At 43.6% G+C, this 22961-nt stretch overlaps 2 protein-coding genes across 3 annotated transcripts in view; one reads left to right on the plus strand and one right to left on the minus strand.

The window, feature by feature from the left end:
• Nucleotides 1-22961, minus strand: part of rpl38 (ribosomal protein L38) — a 1062689-nt gene that overhangs the window by 722599 nt on the left and 317129 nt on the right. The gene's annotated exons all lie outside the window — the stretch shown is intronic.
• Nucleotides 1-22961, plus strand: part of sdk2b (sidekick cell adhesion molecule 2b) — a 452414-nt gene that overhangs the window by 410415 nt on the left and 19038 nt on the right. Inside the window, exons 32-43 of one of the 2 annotated variants that reach the window (XM_049563134.1) lie at nt 1565-1635; nt 4027-4159; nt 4852-4908; nt 5524-5625; nt 7229-7344; nt 7760-7946; nt 10967-11104; nt 11502-11711; nt 11790-11915; nt 15436-15600; nt 15748-15888; nt 17965-18103. In XM_049563134.1, the coding sequence (XP_049419091.1) occupies nt 1565-1635; nt 4027-4159; nt 4852-4908; nt 5524-5625; nt 7229-7344; nt 7760-7946; nt 10967-11104; nt 11502-11711; nt 11790-11915; nt 15436-15600; nt 15748-15888; nt 17965-18103 (1585 nt within the window). The remainder of the gene's footprint in view (nt 1-1564; nt 1636-4026; nt 4160-4851; nt 4909-5523; nt 5626-7228; nt 7345-7759; nt 7947-10966; nt 11105-11501; nt 11712-11789; nt 11916-15435; nt 15601-15747; nt 15889-17964; nt 18104-22961) is intronic. The other variant, XM_049563135.1, reaches the window with a different exon arrangement.

Consider the following 22961-nt stretch of genomic DNA (forward strand, 5'->3'; position numbering starts at 1 on the left):
CAAGACTCCAGGACATCACTGCGCCCAAGAAATACTTCAGCACATAATAGCAAATAAGCGTAAATACCAAAATCTCAAACTATTCATTGGAGTAAGCAGGCAAGAAAAAAGAGCAGTGTTTGAAAACACACCCTCCTCCTGCAGCTCCCCACCTTTGTCTTTAGCCCCTCCCACCAGACGAGCATGGGCATATGCACACGCTTCCTACAATAACCCAGTGTTTCTCATACATTAATGTATTTAATCTTGTTTCATGGTAGAGCTCTCATGCTTACCAGTCCACAAATGAGACAAGAATCAGCTCGCTACCACACCTAGCAGTACCTCCGCCTAGCTCCCTGCCACTGTGGACTGCTCCGCTGGTGGGAGGGTGGGCAGTGCCTCTAGGGGTGGACCTTCAGTCAGTGGCTGTGGCGGCTTGAATTCAGTGGTCTCAGCGGGCTGGTGGCCGGCAGCAGCAGCGGGTCAAACCTATGTAAGCAGAGTCGTAGCTGTCCGGTCCCCTGGTGCAGGCTGAGTTCAATTTGCTGCGGCCGCTGTCTGGGGGTCCGTCTGCGGAGCTGCTGCCTGCTCTCGTCCTCATGAGGTGGTCTGAAGCTGCGGGTAGTGAAGAGTGAGGCAAAGGACACATTGTGATTTGAGTCTCTAGCTAACGTTAGCTGCATGAACATGAACATGAACTTGAAGCCGCAGACGTGAGCCTTTAGCTACAGTTAGCAGAAGGCTAAACTGTTAGCAACATTTTCTCTCTGTCTCTGAAAGGCTTAGTCCATACTGATGCATGTTTTATTGTGTTTATTGCCAGACTCTTTTTGATAAGTCCGTCTTCCTTTTTTGGGTTGCTTTGCGGTGTAGCATTTATTGCCGATGTCGCGCTTTAACACAAGACACACACACACATCTGCGTCTGTAGAACAGCAAACAGAATTTTCTTCTCTTCAGCCAAAGTCTCCAGTGATGGCCCAGATTTTCTAAAGCCTGGAAACAGAGCCAAGAGGAGGTGCAGAAGTCGAGCGTCCTCTCACACCACTTGAATCACAATATACTCAAAGTTTATTGTGGGGTTTTGCCCAATGACGACAAAATAAACCTGCCTACCTGAGCTTTAAAAGATGAGGCGTCTGTAATCCACTGTGTTTAATATAGTAATATTTCACATATACTGTATGCACATATACTTTATGAAGTATTTATAGGTGTGATATTAAAACTACGCACTTAATGTACCACTGTGAAAGGGGTTTAATGCCAGCCTGAATTAGCCTATTGTTGTGACTCAGACACTGCTGGCAGAGGCAGCAGGTGATGTCATGTGCGCACCATCTGCAGTTACCATGAGACAAGAGCATGGCATTAAAACCTTTTGCCCAGTGGTGCTTTAACCAACTAAAGAAATGTTCCGTCTCCGACTGTTATTTTTGACTCATCTGTCAGCGGCTGCTCTGTTTAAGCTCTTGTGTGTTTATGCTCCATGAATGCCACTGCACATGGGTAGATTTAGCGTCTTCAATTGTGCACATTTTCAGGTCAATTTAGCCCATTTATCTCACTTTTATTGCCACAGCGCCTGACGAAGCACCCACAATCCTCTCTGTCACGCCGCACACAACAACATCAGTGCTGATCCGCTGGCAGGTAAGAGCAGACAATATGACTGTTTTTTTAATGTTTCATTGTTTGAAAAATCCGTGAAAGTCTTAAGAAAGTTGCCTCTAATGAGAGACTGCAGCAGCACGCAGAGCAGGCCTATACTTACACACTGGATGATACACACTTTTACACACACCATCTACCCTACGTGTGTGTAACACAAAAACACCCTCTCCCACACTCACACCTGAATTAACAGGTCATAAAGAGGGAAACAGGAGGCTCCAAGCCACAATTTTGCTTTTATGGAGAACACTTGTAGAGTTTATAAGGACAGAGAGGTACTTGTTTCCTCTCTCTGCTTCGCCCCTCTGGCCCTGCTCTCTCATGTTTAACCATGGGGGATTTCTCTGTGACTCACCTGTGGATGAGCTCACTCTGAGAAGAGGGCTTTTTCTTTCAATTACTGTAACTCTCTTCAGTGATGGTAAGTTAGAGACAAAACAGAGTGATGAGGTGGACTTTGATGGAGAAATCTGATTATGAAAAACAACTAAAACGCCCTTTAAAGGAGCAGTGTGTAGGATTTTAGTGGTATTTTGTGGTGAGGTTTTAAGATTGCAATCAGCTGAATCTTCTCTGTGCAGTAAGGACACCTTCAGTGTTCATTGTTCGCAAGGTTTTTACCAGAAGCCGAATTATCAGCAGAGAGGTCTCTTCCCCCTCAAAACAAACTACAGATGATTCACACTGCTGAAGACACTGAACAAAGCAGTTTCACGTTGTAAATCAGTGTTTCTCCAACACTGTTTTGCACATTGGAGACAGGCCACTCACCCAACACCTGTTAACGTGTGCTCACCTTTTGTCTCTGACAACTTAAGAGCCAAACATCCAGAAGGTTTTTACAGGTAGCTGAGTCTTCCACAGAGGTCTCTTCCTCTCAACGTCAAACAGACAGAGTGATTTAAACCGGTAAAAACACTGAATAAAACAAAATCTGTGTTTCTCTAACATCTCCTAAGTGGTGAGTATGTGTTGCCTTTGTTGGTTAGATTGATAAGGTTAAGGCAAGGGGAGTGAGATTGGTTAGGGTTAAAGGTTAACTTTGGTATTTTTTAACCTGGACCCTATTTTCCCACATTTTTGTGTCTAAGTGACTAGTGGGAACAAACATTTTTGAAACTGGTCCAGTATTGACTGAGATCGGTCAGGCTACAGTGTCACCACTTGGAGCAATTGAGCACTGCCCAATAAAACTTCTAGTTTTTGCCACTGACAGGCTCAGATTGTTATTTTAAGTGTCTGATGACATTATGGAAAAGATCCCTACAGAGACAGACCTTTTTGTAAGAGGATGAGATTGTGTTTGTTTAACCAGAAACAGCCCCAAAATCGCTATTGCTGAACCCACCAGACTCCCTTTTAATTATCAGTAATTTTAGCATGTGTAGAGCCAGCTTATTTACACATCTACCTGGGTGCATCGAGGGTTTATTTCAACCAAACCAGAGCTGGTGATTTTTGAAACTGTGGAAAAGATGCACCAGATGGCTTTTGTGATTTTTTTTTTGCTTCTGTGGACTCTGAATAAAGTGTGTTTTATAATGATAGAATTACAGTTTATTTAAATGGAGTCTGGTCGGTTTGACGATGGCAGTTTTGGGGCTGTTTCTGGTTAAACAAAAACGATCTTACTCTTTAACAAAAAAAATCCATTGCTAGACAATTAGTATAATATTTTGAGCCTGTTAGGGACCAAAACATCACTTTTAGTGGGATGTACATTGGTGGTGCACAATTGCCCCAAGTGACTACATTGCAAACTGTTTTCCCACTGCCGTCTAAAGCAGTCTTACTCAATACTGGACCAGTTTCAAAATGTGTTAATCCCATTAGTCACCTTTTACACAAAAAGACGGGAAAATAGGGGCCAGGTTGAAACATTGTGCAGTTGCCCTTTAAGGTCAGAATGTCAGGGTAAGCCAGTCAGTGGCAGAGTAGGGCTGGTCATGCCTTCACCATCCGAGGAAATGCAAATTTGCGTTGGAGACGGGACGCTAGGTTTTAATCAGGAGCCAAAATACCCACAGAGGTCTCCTTCTCTCCAAAAAGAATGGACCGGGAATTTAAACCATCAGAGTTTTTCAGATGTTGTTCAACTCCTCATGGAGAGGCTCCCTATGTTGATGTAAATGGCTCATTCTAAGCTAACAAAAACAAACCGATTCTGATTTTCAGGTGATTGCATACTAAAAAAAACATACCCATTTCTGCCGTTTTACCTCCCTAAATCCTACACACTGAACCTTTAAGGTGAAATTAGTAATTAATATGAAAAAGTGGGTCACCTGCAGTACTCTGAGCTATTTCTGGGGCTCAGTTCTGCAGAGATCTGCTACATTAGACCTTAACTCCCCATCTCTCCCCTTACAGCCCCCCTCTGAGGAGAAGATAAATGGAATCTTATTGGGTTTTCGGATTCGATATCGTGAGCTGCTGTATGACCGTCTCCGCAGTTACTCTCTCCATACCATCAACAGCATGTCTGCCTGGGGTGAGCTCAATGGTGAGGAATTACTGCCAGCTAACATGACAAATGATTGTCGTATTTTACCACCTACGTTGTTGGTTCCTTACACAAATACATTTTGCAGAATTTTCATTTAGAATTTAGTATGTTGCATTTATTGGAAATGTTCAGTGTGTGATTCAAAATGTTGGGGATTTAAAGAAATTAACCAAGGAGAGAAACTGCACATCAGAATTCAGTCAGTTTTGGTGTATTGGGGGAAAGAGAGTGCCCTTTTCTCGGCTTTACTTCAGTGACAGTTTCACAAAATTATGAGACTCCGTCATGGTTGATTATTCCTGCGCAGTCTTTATGTGTCAGCGGCACCATTATTGCCATCAGAGGAAAACTTTCACACAGGCCCATTCTGTTCCTGAGATCTCCCTGCTGGTCTTGACACTTCACAGCAAAACATTTCATCTTGTGATCAGTAGCTATCAGCTGCAAGCTATTATTAGGTTTACTCAGGAGCTGCTCTGTTTCTACTGCTCTGTGTAACTTAGCCTATAATTTTACTCTCATTGAGTCATTTCTGGGGCGCACTCAGAGGTATGATCACTGTGATTGTGAAGTGTTTTTTTTATAACGCTAGTGAAGCGTTTCTCAACAAGGAGAATATTTGACTTTAACACTATTGTCTCTGCACTACCTCCTTCTCATTGTGCCTTCTGTCTCTGTCTCCACCGCAGCCCCCTACAGCATCCAGAATCTGAGTGACTCAACTCTGACCCAGCACGAGTTGGACAGTAAGTTTTGTTATGTCTCCGTCTTACAAAAACACACACACACACACACACACACACATGTTTTCAGCGATTCAGTCCCCAAACTAATCTAAAAAAAAAGCTATCTCGACATATGTTTCAAGTGCCCTGCTGAAAAGCAGAGTGTCGTGCAAATTAGCACAACATTTGGCTGCTTACACTCACATCGCGTTGGTACAAACACTCTTACTGAGGCCAACGGAGGCTCTCTGTCTACAGAAATTCTTGGACACCGAGTACAGTACACAAGCTCACATAGTCCAGAATACTCCTTGGTTTGCACATGTCAGCTTATTTGGAGAAGCACTAGAAAAGCAGATGGCCACATATTTCTAGTGCATCCTTGTAATTATTTGCAGCAGAATATCAATGTTCAGTTCCCAGTAGCAGTGTTGTGAGGATGAGTGGGATGCCAGTGAGGGATTATAGTCTTATTATTGCACTCCCGACTAATTGTTTAAGACACGTGGAGGACGGCTGGGAGTTGTGGAAGGAAAACTGGGTGTTCCAAATTGGGATTAAACTTTTAAAATTTAAAATGTGGTGTGAAATATAATTCCTAACTTTCTGTCCCTGGTTTGTTTACTTCCACTGCAGAGCTAAGTAAACACAAGCGCTACGAGATCCGCATGAGTGTATACAACGCTGTGGGCGAGGGGCCAACCAGCCCGCCACATGAGGTGTTTGTGGGAGAAGCAGGTATGTAGGCTTCCTGTCATTTCAATCAACACAGTCTCAACCGCCAAATCGTTCGGCCACCCTCAATGCAAGTGGATTAGGCCTGTCTACACAGCAGCTGCTCACACACACAAACACACACACACACACACACACACACACACACACACACACAGTGTGTTGAAGTGATCTACTTTAGAAGCATGCTAAGATTTCAGGTGTAATTTGTCTATCGTAAAGGGTTAGTTTGGATTTTTTGAAGAGGGGTTGTATGAGCTACTTATCTATTCTATCGTCAGTGTATTACGTACAGTAGATGGCGGCTGGCACCCCCCAGTTTGGAGACACAGGCAGGAGCTCTGACAGAAGCACAGCAATGTACTGCTGTAGATAAGAGCGGCAGCAAAATGTATTTTAGCCACCTAAAAAATAAAAAAAACAATTAAAGTGTATAGTATATTTGGAGTATTTTCACTGCTGCTTGCAGCGATTTCTGATGCAGAGCTGAAGCCACTATATAGCTCTCTTCAAAGCCACCAGACAGGCTATATTTCAGTTTATATGACAAACAATACAAAAAGAAGCAGTACACATAATTACAACAGCTTCAGTTTCTCATCTATGCTCTCATCAAAGCCACCAGTCTCCATTGACAAAAACAGTATTTTTAGCTCACTGAGCACGGGAGCTGCTGGTCTACCGCTGCCTCGATCAGTTAGTTTGTTTGTATTGTCGTATGACTTTGGTGAATCTGAAGGAACCCTTTCACACAGCAAAGTCACAAACACAAGTAAGTGATCGAGGAGGCGGCAGAGGAGCACCTCCTGCACTCAGTGATGTTAAATTACCATTTTTCTGAATGGAGTCTGGCTTTGAAGAGCACTATATAAGCGCTATATCAGTTCCCAAACATAAATCACAGTCTGAACCTTAAACTTATGTACTCATTTTCCGTAACAGCTTATCCTATTAGGGGTCATGGCGGGGCTGGGGCCTATCCCAGCTGACACTGGGTGAGAGGCAGGGTACACCCTGGACAGGTCACCAGGCTATCACAGGGCTGACACATAGAGACAGACAACCATTCACACTCACATTCACACCTACGGACAATTTAGAGTCACCAGTTAACCTGCGTGTTTTTGGACTGTGGGAGGAAGCCGGAGTATCTGGAGGAAACCCACGCTGACACAGGGAGAACATGCAAACTCCACACAGAAGGGCCCCCCGCCCTGGGTTTGAACCAGGAACCCTCCTGCTGTGAGGCGACAATGCTAACCAGGTGTCTAAAATAGGTTTTGCTGCTGACCCTGTCCACAGCAGTACATTGCTCAGCTTCTGTGTCAGTACTCCTGCCTGCTTCTCCAAACTGGAGGCTGGTGACTGACATCTACTGTGTGTAATACACTGCTTATGGATAAGTTCCCCATACAACCCAACTTCAAAAAAATCCAAACTATCCCAGGGCCTATCTGTTGAGGCTGCACAGTGTCTTATAGCTGTATTGCTGCCTGTCTACACAGTAAGAATAGAGGTGATACCAGAAACTAAACAATCACTTATAAAACAGGAAAATGTTCTTGTCTTGATTTATATGTTTAATTTTTGTGATGGTCTCCAACAGTGCCCACAGCCCCACCTCAAAATGTGGCCATTCAGTCTGCAACAGCCACCCAGCTGGACGTGACGTGGGACCCTCCTCCTGTGGATGCACAGAACGGAGACATCCAGGGCTACAAGGTCAGACCCACAATCTCCTAAACTCTCCAGCAAACACTGCCGAGTGCCATATTGGGCCCAGGAGCAACACGTTTTATGGGCCTCCTTCCCAACAAGGCAACAATATTGTCTTCAGTTTTTATCTTCATATAAATATTCAAATGTTTTTGTGGTTCACTAGAGACTACATCTATTTGACGTTAACCACCATTAAATGCACAATTTTACGCTTTTAGCTAACAGTGTTTTCCAGAGGGGCTTTCAGTGAAAGGTTTAGTCTGTTGCTCAAGAAAACATTTACAGGGAATAAAATGAAACTGCTTTCCCTTAAGGGAGTTTGAAATGGGAGTTTTTATCGAAGCAGAAGTAGCTGTATTCCCTGAACGGCATCTGTAGACGCACATTAATATTTATTTATGGCTCTTATTCCGTGTAGGTTTACTTTTGGGAGTTCCAGCGCAAGAATGAGACGGAGAGGCTGCGTACTCTGTTCATGCCGGAAGGAGGGGTGAAGCTGAAGAACCTGACGGGTTACACCACCTATATGATCAGCGTAGCTCCTTTTAATGCGGCTGGGGACGGACCGCGCAGCCCACCGACGAGGGGGCGCACTCAGCAAGCAGGTAGCTTTCCCCACGAGATGCCAATAAATATGCAAATCCCCTACTCGCTATGAATGAGTGCAACAGCCTGCAATCAAGCAATATAGTAAAACAAATATTTCTGTATGTAATGAATGAACACATGATGGAGAGGTACTGAGGAAAAGCAGACAAGCTGAAGACGAATGAGGTAACAGGATGACATGACTAAAGCAGATAAATGAGAGCACGTACAGCCATGTTCATTCATTTGTCATATTTATGTGCCGGTGCTGATGTTAGTTTGGAGAACCCTGAGCGTTTTCTCAGAGTGGATGAGTCAACCATGAGGAAAGAATTTGATGTGAGGATGATGCTAATCGGTGCTGTCAGCATGCCAAACGATGTTAGCGGAACCACACACTGAGCATAAGTTCCTAATCAGCAAACCCTCTCTGAACTCATTTGCTGAATCTCCTGTTTTGTCTGAAAAGTAGATGGTATGAAAATTGTTTGAGCAAGCTTTCTGTCTACAGGCACGCTCTGTGTACACTACATCTCCAAACCGCCCGCATGCCCTTTAGCCTTCTGTCTTTCTCTATCTCTCTCTTTTCTTTCCATTTTTTACACTGTCGGTGCATTTAAATATTGTATCATGGCCTAGTAAGAGAAGAAGAAAAAGAACACGCTTTCAGCCTCCCTCCGTCTCCCTCATGGGTCACTGTCGTGAGAGGAGGAAGCAGATGACAAGCTTGAAGGGGGGAGGAGGGAGGAGCACTATGGAGATTGTTATCCTGTCTTTTTCAGAAGACAAAAGGGCTTTGTCTTTTGCAAGCGTCTCAACTTCTGCTCGACAAGTTTGAAGACAACGGGGCAAACTGTGTTTGGAGCGCGGTGGTGTCACAGGCTCAGTCAGCTGTGGTTGTGCCTGGATGCTGAGAATTGTCACTGTGATTGTGAAGTAGTATGACCCAGGTCAGATAGTATTTTTAAGTTATGTCTAGCCTTTTAAAGGGATAGTTCGGAGTCTTTTTCAGTGGGGTTGTATGAGGTACCCATAGTCAGTGCATAACATATGGTAGATGTCAGATAGCACACCACCAGTTTGGATAAGCAGTTAAGTGATGCACTACTATGGACGGGGGCAGCAGCAACATGTATTTTAGCCACACAAAAAACGTCCATCTAAAAGGTCAATATCAGTTAAAGTGTACGCTATATGTAGATTATTTTCTCTGCTTTACCTTGCCGCCAGTCAGCAATTTCCAGCGGGTAACTATAGATGTTATGTCGCTCTCTTCAAAGCCAGACTCCATTGAGAAAAACAGTGATTTAACATAACTGAACACAGGAGCTGCCTCGATCTGTTAGTCTGTTTGTCTTACTGTGACTTTGGTATTTAAAAGGGTTAAATCAGATTCACCAGTCACATTTTAATAACTAACTAACTTATTAACTGATTGAGGCAGCGGTAGACCAGCAGCTCCGTGAGCTAAAGTTACTGTTTTTCTCAATGGAGTCTGGTGGTTTTGAGGAGAGCACAGATGGTGAGCCAAAGCAGTCAACAGCTTCCCTCTCCCTGCCCCCGTCTGTCCGACAGCAAAGTAAAGCAGTGAAAATATTCTACATAAAGCGAACACTTAAAGTGATAGTGATTTATTTAGGTGGCTAAAGTTCATTGCTCAGCTTCTGTGGCGATACTCCTGCCTGCTTCTCCAAACTGGGGACAAGCCAACCAACATCTACTGTAGTTAGCCCACTGACTATGGATAGGTACCTCATATATCCCCACTTCAAAAGACCCAAACTATCCCTTTAACATGTATGCAGTGGATCAGAGATACGATGTTGACCCAATCAAGGCAGTTCAGCCGCTGAACAAGGACACAGACTCACTGCAAAGTACTGACATCAGGCTCAGACGATATCGTTCAGTGTGTGGTTCTGGATATGCAGTAAGAAAAGCTGCAGCACTTTTTCGGTTTTATTAAATGCACAAAAAACTGCAGCTGTGACATTAAGCCGAAAACACAACGGCACTGCAGCACCAAAGTACATCATGCAACGTGCGACAAGTGTTGCCCCTTGTGTTTGGACACGTTGCACTGTAGCTCCTAAACAGACGATCACATACATTATTACTGCTTTTACTGGAAGATCTGTACTTCCTCCACCTGCGCATTAGCTTAAAAAGTCATGTGTGGAGAGCTCCTAATTAAACTTGATTTCTCACCTGAGGTGACCAGAGCTATGTCTTGCCAGGCAATATCTTTTTGGCCAGTTTCTATACAACGACGGGACTGTGATTCATTTAGCGCAGGATATTTATCAACCTCAACAACAAGTCTCTCCTCATCCAGTCTTTGTCACTGTCACACACAAGACAGCAACAGTTCTCTTTATGCATCAATGGTGAGGAGAGGAGTTGCCGTAGGAGCAGAGAAAAAGAGCTGCATCCAGGAGCACAGGCGCGTACTGTTCGCTGCCGGTGTGTTTTGGCCTTGATTCACTCTAGGTGGCGTAGATTTTCACAGCTTTTATGTTGTTTTACCTGTAGTGGGTGACCTCAACAAGTTATTTGTTGTTGCTGTTGTTGATTAGAAGCCACTTCGATGAGTTACACATCCACTGAAAATATAATTCTTAGTCATAGTTACCATTTGTAGAAGGTAATGCAGCATTAACTAAGAAAAAAAAAAAAAAAAAAAAAAAGTTTTAGTTCTTAAAACTTTGTTGTCCTTTGTGGAAACTTTGTCCCAACTTGTGCTGTACACTTTGCACTCATATAAAGTATTCACAAACATTATGCAGACAGCTCACAAAGATGACTCTGTGATCGCGACCCTCTGTCATATGGTAATTCTTGAGTTGTATCTAAACTTTATAATAGGTCACAAACAGACACATTTTAGTTTGCATGGCCTCCCACACACATATGCACACGTTTTTACCGCCATATGTCCAGAGATTCGTCTCTGGAAAACCTCCAAATCCCTCACACACACTTAGTTTATTGACTGTTTCCGATGCATCCTTTAACCTTTGACCTCTGAATGCCGCAGCCCCCAGTGCTCCCAGCTTCATCCACTTCAGTGAGCTGACCACCACCTCCGTCAACGTGTCCTGGGGCGAGCCCACTTTCCCTAATGGCATAATTGAGGGTTACCGTCTGGTGTATGAACCCTGCACACCGGTAGAAGGTAAGCTCTCATTCTTACCCGTCTCTCTGCTCAAAATGGCTGCTGGCTTCTACAACAGCTTTATGCACACAGCAAGATCTATTAGGATCATAAATAAACCTGACTTTTGTGTCGAGCTGTTTACCTTGACCTGGTCTGAATCTTGTTGTGTGCATTTATCTTGGACTCTTAGCTAATCATCACCTTGACCTTAACAGCTTGTATGTCATTGCAGCCTTTTATATATCTTCCTTTACATCACAATAATACGTGACTGAAGTGCCAAAATGCAAACATATTTCCCATGACTAATTCCATTACTGCCTGTGTGTATGTGTGTGTGTCTACCTGTGTTGAGTGTGCTCCCACATTGCCCTGCTTGTGTAAGACCCGCTCTAAATGTGGTTTGTTCGTCTAGAGTCTTCAGTGGCCTGTGCCGACTGTCTTCACTCCCCCTCCCCCCCAGGCGTCAGTAAGACAGTGACAGTGGATGTGAAGGGGAGCGGCCCCCTCTGGTTGAAGCTCAAAGACCTGGCTGACGGCATCACCTACAACTTCCGCATCCGGGCCAAGACTTTCATCTACGGGCCTGAGGTGGAGGCCAACATCACCACCGGCCCGGGAGAAGGTAGCAGCCGTGATGTCTGTTTCTGAAACTGTAATGTTTTTCGTTTGAAATACTTAACACTTAATTATTCTTCCTCAGGAGCCCCAGGACCTCCCGGAGAACCTTTTATCACACGTTATGGTTCGGCCCTGACCATCCACTGGACCAGCGGGGACCCAGGACGTGCTCCCATCACACGCTACGTGATCGAGGCCAGACCTTCAGGTGAGCTCCCTCAGCTGTATAAGGACACGGATGATCACCACTCGAGGCATGAATTTATAAACCTCGCCTTCTGTTAGCCTCCTTGATGCTTTGATTAAGAAAAGTGGTGTAGAGTGTCAACATCTGCTGCCCCAGAGTCTGCCTCACTGGTATTTTAATGGGTTATTGATCGTGGCGCTGCAGTTGAGACAATTGGCATCATGTTGCAGTGGTGATTGACAGTCCCTGGCAGGGTTAAGATGGTGATGGATGGTCGGTGACTTGCAGGGAGTCATGTGTTTCACTGCTTGAGAGTAAAAACTGATGGATGTACCTTGTCCTAGATTTTAAAAGGGAACTACTATGCTTTACCTTATTTTCTGTCATATACATAACATACATACATACATACATATACAGTGTTGGATGTTCGTATTAAATTTGGCCAGATAATTAGGTAAACGTCTGTAAAAGTAATCTTCCTGTAAGTTAAAAACCCCAGGCTTCAGACTGTTCTGTATACTCTGCTTCCAATGTTTTCTGTCAGATTTCTTTACATGGTCATCTACAAGTGTTTACATTACATACACAGCTACATGTAGCCACATGCTAACATCAGGGAAAACTAATCTTGGCTACCAGCGTTGTTAATTTCTTCAATTTTGGATCATATTCCTGCTGGAACATGTCCGATTTTGGTTTAAAAGCCTTTATTGGTGATTTTTCGTGGTAGAAAGCGCTGCTAAACTCTTTTACGGTCATTCTCCGGCTGCAGTGATGGTGCGGAGACTTTGAGAGCGCAGATGCGAAACACCCGTAATGATGGCTGTTACAAGACACCTAACGTTATGCCTGACTTGTTACCTGACACTCCTAACGCTGGTAACTGTGACCTTTAACTAAGCTTCGTTATTTCTCTGCGGTGTGCAGTTGGACTTGAATGTATGCCTCACTTACCTAATGTGTGTAGAACTCTGAGCTGTCTAGGGGGTTCATCAGACCTGACCGCTACTGTAGGCGGCCACCCCGACCCGACGCTTCGGGGGTCCCCTCCAGTCGACGGCCAGGCTGGGCCAGCACAAGCAGCATTGTTGTGATTTTAGTTCATGGGGGGGGTTGAAAGCAACCCCAGATCAGGTCAGGTGTGTAGTGGCGTTCCCGGGTCGGTGGATTTTGTCTCCGGATTTCTGAATGTCTGTCGGAATCTTCTGCAGAAATGTGGCGTGGCAGTCTGTCGGCATCTCCAGCAGCCAGCCTCGACTCCAATCAACCGCCGCCTTTTCAGGTGTGTGAACTCCTCGGAAGGGGAGTTACCCAATACCCCAATTGGAACATCAGTCTCTCCCTGCTTCCTAACTCCACCCCTAACCGTACACCTAGGCCTCCTAATTATGTGCCATAACAGTGACCAATCAGACCGGACTGGGCTTTTTCTTGAGCTTGGCTGAAAGAGACAGGCGTGAAAATGGTGCCCTTTAGACAGAAGGAGAATACAGGTGTTCAAGCACAGACAGGACAAGGAAAATAAAGTGTGTGACCATTAAACAGGGTTCATACAATGTGCGTCATGTGCATGTAGCTGAAGTTAACACTCAGAAAGTTAAGTTCTGAAATACCTTGAAATTGGACACTTTCTAACTCGGTTAAACTTCACTGACTTGGCTTGAAAAATTACCAGATAAAAGTGAGAGGAGAACAGAATTCTATTTTTTTTTCAAATGTATTAGTAAAATTAAAGATGAAAAACACTTTCTGGCCATAAGTCTATAGTACAGGCAGGCGGTCAAAAAATACATCCAAGGCACTCTGACTGTTGTTAAAATCTTTTATTAATAACCAAGATAACCAAGACTAGAGAGTCACACCCTGATGAAGACTCACTAGTTGAAACACTTTGGTTATCCATGTATTAATAAAGGATTTTTAACTACAGTCAGAGTGCCTTGGGTGGATTTTAGGACTGCCTGCCTGTACTATGGTTGTTGTTTTTTATATTTAAGTGACTCTATGCCCCGTCCTTGAAGAGCACCTGATTTTTACAGCTAACTACACAGAAAAATGAAAATGTTTTAATCTAGAAAGCTGAGAATGGCTGCAAACTTGCAGCTGTTTTCGAATGCCGTCTAAGCAATGTGAGTCCAAACCACCATCGGGCAGCAAATACCAGTAAAAAGTCAGCACCAGGATGTTGCACTCGCACCGAGTGGAGCTGCTGAATGGATTTTTTGGGACTTGTTGGTAGCAGTAGTGGCTGTTAGCAGCTAGTTCAGCTTGTTAACAGCTGAATCACAGCAGAGCGCCATCGCCGGACTTCTCATTTGTTGATCCCTGCAGGACTCCAGTCAGATCCAGACTTGAGATAAGAAGGTGTATGGCTTGATTGCTGTCTGAGAGGCAGGTAGGAGCCTCTGTTATCTGTGAATGAAGCTGGGCAGGAAGTAAACAGTCTGAAATCAGCAGAGTTTTCTCTGACAGAGCTGAAAGTCCCGTTTTTAACCTGCAGACTAACACGTTGCTGATTTATATTAAGATTTATTTATTAAGAATTCAGGTTGAAATAAAGTTATTTTTCTGCCTGTTAAAAGTGAGATCAGTAAGTCAGAGTTTACAGTCAACTTGGGTACAAACAGTTATCTAGTTGTCCTTTGCAAATCACATGCCTATATGATAAGCAGTTAATTAATTACAGGTAAATTTTAAGGCCCTGGAAGTGTGAGTTTGCGCTACATATGAATTTGCACAGTTCCTTTGCAACAGATGGTTGTGGAGAAAACAATTTGATCCTTGAGAATAAAAATAAATGCTTGAAAAAATACTAAAAAGACTCAGACTTGTCTTTACGAACCCTGATTAAAGCACATAAACATGTCTTAGTAGAAACTCAAACACAAGTGTGAACCTGAAGAACAATAGGTCCCCTTTAAGGAGTGTAAGCAGCACTGTTGATGATGATATATAGCATAAGTGATGCCCTGGGGATGAGGAAGATGGTTAAAGCAACCTCTCCCCCCTTATCTCCTCGTCTCCATATGCCAGGGGCCATAACTCTCTGCAGTATCATATAACTTGATGACTTGTTTTTGTCTTCGAATCAAATTACATCAGCTTTTCTAACTTTTCGCCAAAGTTGAGCAACATGACGGATGAACTCCGGTGCTTGTTTATGTTTGTATACCCCATTAAAAAGAGTCAAACTTAACATTGATGTTTACAAGCAGCGATGTGTAATAAATGGTCCCTGGCAGGATTTCCAAAGCAAGCAGAAAGCCATCTAACATTGCTTCATTTGAAATATGGCTGCACCACTATTTACGATGTAGATTTGGTCGCTGTAAATTTTACGGGAGCAGTGAAATTGATGGATTGTGTAATATTTGTAGAATTATGAATTACCCTGGGAGCTGCCAGCCAGACCGGAGCCTTACATCACACTAAACAAACAACCTGTTAACAAAGACATATTGACATTGTTTAAATGTTTTACAAGTTTCTCTCGTTGGACCCATTCTCACCCAAAAATACAACTTTAACTCTGTTACAGATGAGGGATTGTGGGACATCCTAATCAAGGACATCCCCAAGGAAGTAACATCGCACACATTCAACATGGATATCCTGAAGCAAGGGGTCAGTTATGACTTCAGGGTAATTGGAGTGAACGACTACGGCTACGGCTCCCCGAGTCTACCTTCTCCGTCTATATCTGGTGAGCTTTCATGTATTTCTTAATATAAATTTGAATCCCATTAATTTTCAGACTAAATTAAATTGCCCTAGGTGACTCAGACATCACAGAAATGCGCCCAGTTGTTTTTAACAACCATGAATTCCAATTTTCCTGTGTTTTGTCCAGCCCAAAAAGTGGCGCCTTTCTACGAGGAGTGGTGGTTCCTGGTTGTGGTTGCTCTGGTGGGGCTCATCTTCATCCTGCTGCTCGTTTTCATCCTCATTATCAGAGGACAGAGCAAGAAATATGCCAAGAAGTCTGAATCAGGTGAGTGCACACAATTAAACAGAGAGTTCTTAACTAGACTTCTAACTATTATAAAAGTCTTGTACCTTCTAACCCAGTGGCATGGAGGGCTAGGAATCTGATGATCTGAGTTTTTCTTTTAAAAGAGTAACACTTTATACAGGGATTTAATGATTTGCAGTTTCAAAATACTAAGCAGGAAACTTGAGGTAACTTTTTAAATTTTGAGTGAATCAGATAATTGGCTGAGTAGCAGGAGAACAAAAAAGCAGAGGAGTAGGGAAGCAGGAGCAGGGGGCATACTTGTCCATTCAGTGCAGCTCTGACATCAGCGGGTATTTCCCTCCGCTCAGCACTTCTGCCATGGCTGTTAAGCTGCCAGGCAGGGGAGGGGAGGGGGGTCCCTGCGGGTCACTGCCCATCTTTCTGACTGACAGAGGAAAAACAAGAGGTTCCTTCTCACTCTAACACAAAGACGCTCTCAAAGCCTCCATATCCCCCTCTAGGAATCTGGCCCAGGCCACTGGACCTACCCAGTGGTTTTTCTCTTTCTGTGTGTTTGCGTAACCACCAATTGACCTCTAGTAGCCCTGGAGCAACCGCGGAGGTCCCGGCCTCGCCGCAGTCCCTCATAAGTCTCAGGATGACTGAAAGTGTTTTTAACCTGTAGCGTGGCAAGCAACAGCACCTCCAAACATTAATCTACTGCGGGGCAGCGCGGCAAGTCTGTCACTCTGAGTTTACAATGTTGGCGGCATGATTAATCATGAGGGACACTTGGGAGTCGATGCAAAATAGTTGTGTTATTGCCCATTCATGTGTGATCCACAGACAGTGTTTACACAGAGTGGCACACTCATTTATCATAGTCTGGAGTGTTTTATACATGGCTTTTCTGTGAGTTTGCAGATACATGTGTCATCATGACTTTGTGATGTTGTATTCTACAGGAAATGCCATTCGTCATTAGACCTTTCTCTAAAGTTCTTTTTTGTCAGTGGGTCTTTTAAGACAAACAAAGCTGTAGACTTAACCTAAAAAATCACTCAACATTTTGGGAAATAGGCTTATCCACGTTAATGCTGAGAATTAGATGAGAAGATTGATACCTCCGTCTCTGTCTGCTCAAAATATAAGACTACAGCCAGCAGACAGTTTAACCAACAAAGACTGGAAACGGGGGAACAGGTAGCCTTGCTCTGTCTGACGGCAACAAAATCTGCTTACCAGCACCTCTAACAATCACTAATTAACATCCCAGACTAGCTCTTCCCCCTCTCTTCAGTCCTAATGCTAAACTAACTGGCTCCAGCTACATATTTTGTAGTGTTGATCTTTCCCAAACGATAAATCATCGCTTTAAGTCATGAAAAAAAGCACTTGGACTAACTTGAAAGTTGAAAGCACAAACAAGTTTTAAGATTTGATCTGTTCGGCTGCATTGACACCAAATCAGGCGTTGAGGTGATTAGCAGCAGTGTTGTGCAGCAGTGTGGAGTTTCACTTAAATGGCCCATTTGTGGAGGGAGTGGAGGGTGGAGACAAACTGTAGAGAGCCAGTCTCTTCCCATCAGTGACTATTTGTCTTCACTAAGTTTATGCTGGCTTAAATGATCTGTAGAATTCCTTTTGATTATCATTACTGTGTCTTTACTGTCACATCAGTGTGCAGACACACAAAGCGTGTGCTCTCCTTTGTTGGATAGTACACACGAGCTGTTTACTTATTTTCTTCACTATAATATTTAACAGTAGAAAGAGGTTGTATTGCTCGCTCCCGTGGTCTGTGGCCATCTCCTGGTAACTGCAGTTTGTCACCATTTGGAAAATGCCCAATTGCCATGTTATTTTAATGGTCAGCATTTCAAAACCTGAAAGACTTGGAAGTGACATATACTTGAGATGCCATTATTTTTCTTCTGATGTTTCATTCATCTACGTTTACATTTAATCACAATAATATTTAATATTTTTTCAATTTTGCTCACTTACTCAACCACTGATCAAGTGACTGATCAGTTCCCGTCATCCTCCTGTGCACTAACCTCCCTGTCCGTCTGGCCTGTGGTAACACAGTGTCTCTGTACGTGTGCCCAGGTAACAACTCCAACTGTAACGCTCTGACCCACGGAGACATGGTCAGCCTGGACGAGGGCCGCTTCCCCGCTCTGGAACTCAACAACCGACGGCTGTCTGTGAAAAACTCCTTCTGCCGAAAGAACGGCGTCTACACCAGGTCAGTGATCCAAGCAGGAGAAAACTCAAAGTGCAGATGATATTTGAACTAGGCGCTTGACACTTGACGCTTAAGTCAGAATTAAATAACCATATGATAATATAATTGGCTTGTCTGTGAAATGTTCACCTCTGCGGAAAAAAACACTCTCCTCCTGACAACTTGGACTTAACTTTACACTTCCTGCTATTTAAAAGCAGCGTATAAAAAGACTCACTACAGATTCCCTTTTAATGAGCTCCTGTATTGCAGTGAATCCCAGCTGTAGGACATGCAGCACGCTGAGACCATGACCTTGTTTAAAACCAATCACTCTAACTGACACCTGTGCTAAGAACACTGCAGGGACTGAGTCATAAGTCCAATTTAGGATCCGACCGTATGCTTTGCATGAGATCATTAATACCTGTTTAGGTAAGAGGTGGATTTAGAGACAGCTGCAGTCAGAGGACAGTTGGAAGTTTGTGGCAGTGACTGTATTTCAGATGAACACCAGCATTCTGTGGTGATGTGAGTTGGGGAGACAGGTGCACTCTGATGTTTCACCAGAAGTAATTAGCCTCCTCTGTGTGTACATATCCGCCTGAGTCTGCATGTCCACATTGTTAAAAATGCATTGTTTTGTGTATGAGAATGTGAGAGAAATTTGTTTTGGGTGTGTGCATCAGTATGTGTGCATGTGAGTGTGGCCTCGAGGACAGATCAAAGCAGCTGCGGGTCTTTGAGGAGCTTCCAGGCAGCTTCCTATTATGTCTACAGCTTGAAGGGGGAGGCTGGGAGTGAAAGAATGCACAGATGTACTTTCAGACTCAGCACTCTTTGAACTCAGCCCATAGCGGAGGAACCCAAATCCCAACACCTGAGCCCCCGATTATAGATTAATGCCACATCTTGATCTCCGGTCTCAGAATACCAAAGACAGGATGAAGTCCTTTGCCTGATACCAGGATCAGAAATCAAACATTCCTAATCCCACTGCATTCATTGTGATCCAGAGCTGTGTCAGATAGCAAATGCAATTTATGTTTGATTTTGGATACAGAGATTATTTGTATGGAGATCATTTGTTTAACAAAAGGGCCAAATTGCATGACAGTGACTCTAATCGCCATCGCAGGGAAGTCAGTGCATTTAACTTTTGGCCACTGACAACTCAGAAAAGAAATAGACAAGTTTTTGCTTTAAAGCTGGGACTGGCAGAAATCTGGAAAAGGCAAAAAATAAAATGTAGAATTTGAAAGTATAACCTTCTCCTGCAACTCCCCCCTCTTGTACCTAGGCCCCTCCCACCAGATGACCATGGGCATATGCATACACTTCATACAGTCACTCAGTGTTTCCTGTACATTGATTTATGTAATCTAATTAAATTTCAGAGCTCTCACTAGTATGGTAGCCACCTAACAGTCCCTCTGCTTTGCTCCCTGTGTAAAGGCAGCAACAGAAAGTTTGCTGATTCAGCATGGAGTGCTGGCTGGATTTGTGTTGCTGCGGCTGCTGACTCAGGGTCATTCTCCAGAGTAAGGCGGAGGACACACTGTGATCCAAGGCCATAGCTAACGTTAGCTACATAAACGTGAATATTCAGCCATGAGCATCAGAGTCCGTTTGGCAGATCTCCCACGAAAATGAAAGCTTAATTTACGGCACAATGGTGTCCCAAAACAGGAAGAGGATAGCGCTTTGGTTTTCCCCTGTAGCTATAGGTGGCTAACCACAGTAACCAAAGAGTATCACTCAGTACCTTTACATGCAGAGGTACGTCAAGCAGTGGTTATAGCTCGACTATAACTGCAGCTACAATTAAAACTCAACTAGGCCGTTTAATGGGACTGCTGTCCTTGTCACAGTATACAAGCACGGGAAAGGAATCGATTTATTGACCGAAGTATTTCTGATTCTGTTACGATAGGTTGTGATAAGCCCCCTGTCAGCTTGTTAGTATTGGACCTGTTTCCAGTTGACCTATTACATCACAGACCAAACAATCGACAAACAAGTTAGCTACAGTTAGCTAGCGGGAAACTGGTACCATGGTGGACAAATTTACAGCTCTGTACATTTCGTCTATCCAGAAATGCACAGCTCTGGATGTAGATTTCACCACGTTATTAGCAGCTTCTTCTTCTTCGTACGCATTTAATGCTTTGGACTTCTGGGTCAAAGCCCAGGGAGGGAACTGTGGAGCATGTGCTGAGTGCCTCAGCCAGTTTGGGTCAGACTGACTGTAAACGTGCAGGCGTAATTCAGCTCCCAATCGCATTAACTAGGCGTGTTATTTGAGAAATTCAATTTAGTACGATTTCAGACGGACTAACATATTTACAGGTATTTTAAAAAGTCCGGTTCTAGTCAGACCAACACAATAAATCAGTTTTCTCTAATGTTGTGTAAACTCACTGAGTGTAAGTTCTTTGTAGTTACTATCCTCAGCAGTGTAAATTGCAGATGGTGGAGCAACAGGATTAACTGGAAACTAGGGTAGCTGCTAGGCTCTAAGGAAAATGGAAAGCGATTGTCTTTGCAACAGCAGCACCAACAGTAACACCACTTGGAAACACGAGAGATAGAAAAAGTTTACACTTTAATTTGTCATGACCTGGGGTCCGTTTCACAAAGCAGGTTCAACAAACTCTGAGTCTAATTCTGAACTCTGAGTTGATCTACTCTGAGATAGGAAACTCTGCGTTTCCGGTTCTAGAACAGCTGATTTGAATCAGTTTAATCAACTCGGAGTAGTTTCACCTGGAGTTAAGCGAGTGCACCACAACTGTAAAAAGCCAGCATCAATGGAGCCCCAATTCAACGAGTCACCATGGCAACGGGGACGGGGAGGGCTGCGTTTTTCACCCCACTAGAATTAGAAATCTTAATGCGCTCATACGGCGAGTTTGCACACGTTTTCAAAAAGAAGTGCAACACCGCTGCAGCTGCAAAAGAGAGGGAGACAGCGTGGGAGAATGCATAAGTTTAAATGTAGTCCTTTGCAATCACAATAATATTACAGGGGAAAACTGCTTGAGTGGTAGCCTATTAATTTATTTCATTTAGGTGCAATCCCACGGAGGAGAAGCGCACTTGGCAGCAGTTTAGGATGAAATATAAAAACATTGTTCAACCTCATTTTGATCATGTTTTACATTGTAAAGTAAATATTAAGTGGCTGTTTGACTGTGCAGTTGTTTTACCCCCAACATAATGCTGTTTTCACACACATAAATGTCTTCTCATCTATATCATGTTCTGTTAAATAATTAAGCCTATTTCAACTAACACAGACTTCTACTCAGCCAACAGAAAGAAGGCAGATGCCTGTAAAACGAGCACACTTTTCTGACCGCCCTGCATGTTGCCTTACTCAAGTGCTCAGCGTCTCTGACATTGTACAAAAAACTTCCATTTGCAAAGAAACACGGCGCATTTTTATACAGCCTATGAGCGCAACACACAATATCTGCTGGGATGTGAGAGCATGACTACGATTGGTAATGTTGCAAATATAAGGATGGGTTAGGTTGTGTATGTAGATGATGGACTGTGACGTGAAACGGTAGGCTACAGCTCAAAAAGATAATTGTGTGGAAATGCTAAAACATCTATGCGTGGTCTGATAACCATCTCCCAACGAATATCTAATTCTCTGCGCCTTCATCCACGGGATTGTTATCAAAAGGACATGCCATGTTAGTGAAAAAGTCGCCACCTACTGTGCCTGGTGGACTTCTAATATACTGACTCTGATTTTTTAAATGATTTTTCAAAATGACAGACGGCAGAAGTAGGCTACGCCAAAACTCGCCCGCTGACTGACTGAATGAATGAGGAAATCAAATGGAGTGTGTGGCTCTGAAAGAGGGCGGAGAGAGAGAGAAACTCGAGGTTCATTGAGAAAAACCTGGTCCCGACCAGGTTAGGTTCATAGAGTCTGTTACTACGGTAACTGACCGAGAGCTTAAGTTGCCTCTCTCTCTGAAACAGGCTAGAGTTACCCCTCTTTCTCTGGTTTGAGTTACCTCCCTTTTTGAAACGGAAAACTCAGAGTTTCCCTCATTTCAGGGTTAACAGACTCTGAGTTTCCACTAAACCTGCTTTGTGAAACGGACCCCTGAACTGTCAATGTGCCTTTGTAGCACTATAAGAAGATTAAAAAGGAGTAGTAGAATAATAACTCTTGATCTGCACAAAGCTGATTCTGGTTAAAAATAAACATTTTAGGTATTATGTGTTCCTGCAGTTTATTTAAGACATTAGCCGTCCAAATCCTTTCTGACTGCATATAAACTCCTGCTCAGCCTCACAGGAGTCCACATGTATCTCAGGGGGTTGAGGTTCAACATCCAGATCTGTGTTTTACTGCTGTTAGGATAAAGACTGAGGGATTAACGGCATCATTTCTGTATTGCTTTGTATCATTCTCTTTTAATAGTTTAAAACTTACTTTGCCACACTGGTTTGGGGTTTAAAGAGGTCTTGGTGGAGTAATTCCGTGTAGATTAACATGGTTTTAAACACTCTTGAGTGACAAAGCTCTTGAACACTTCAGACATGTTAATGAGTCCCCACAGGCGATTGTAGCAAGAGGAGAGCCTGATAATGAGTATAGACCAGGGGCAGATTTGATTTCACCCCCTGGTTCTCATTTCTTACCCGACGTACTGCTGACTGAATTTTGCTGCGAGAGGATTAAGTGGACCCTTCTCTATCCAAGTGAGAGAGCTGATAAATAATTCACGCCTCACTCAACAGTGTATGAGAGTCAAGGAGAAGAGGTGAAAGTGGGCTGAGCTTCCTCAATGTTTTTAAACAGGCAGTTTATCATAATGTCTCAGTGGGCTCCCAATAGTATTTCTACACACTG

The sequence above is a fragment of the Epinephelus fuscoguttatus genome, linkage group LG20 (genome assembly GCF_011397635.1).
Source record: "Epinephelus fuscoguttatus linkage group LG20, E.fuscoguttatus.final_Chr_v1".
NCBI classification, from domain to species: domain Eukaryota; kingdom Metazoa; phylum Chordata; class Actinopteri; order Perciformes; family Serranidae; genus Epinephelus; species Epinephelus fuscoguttatus.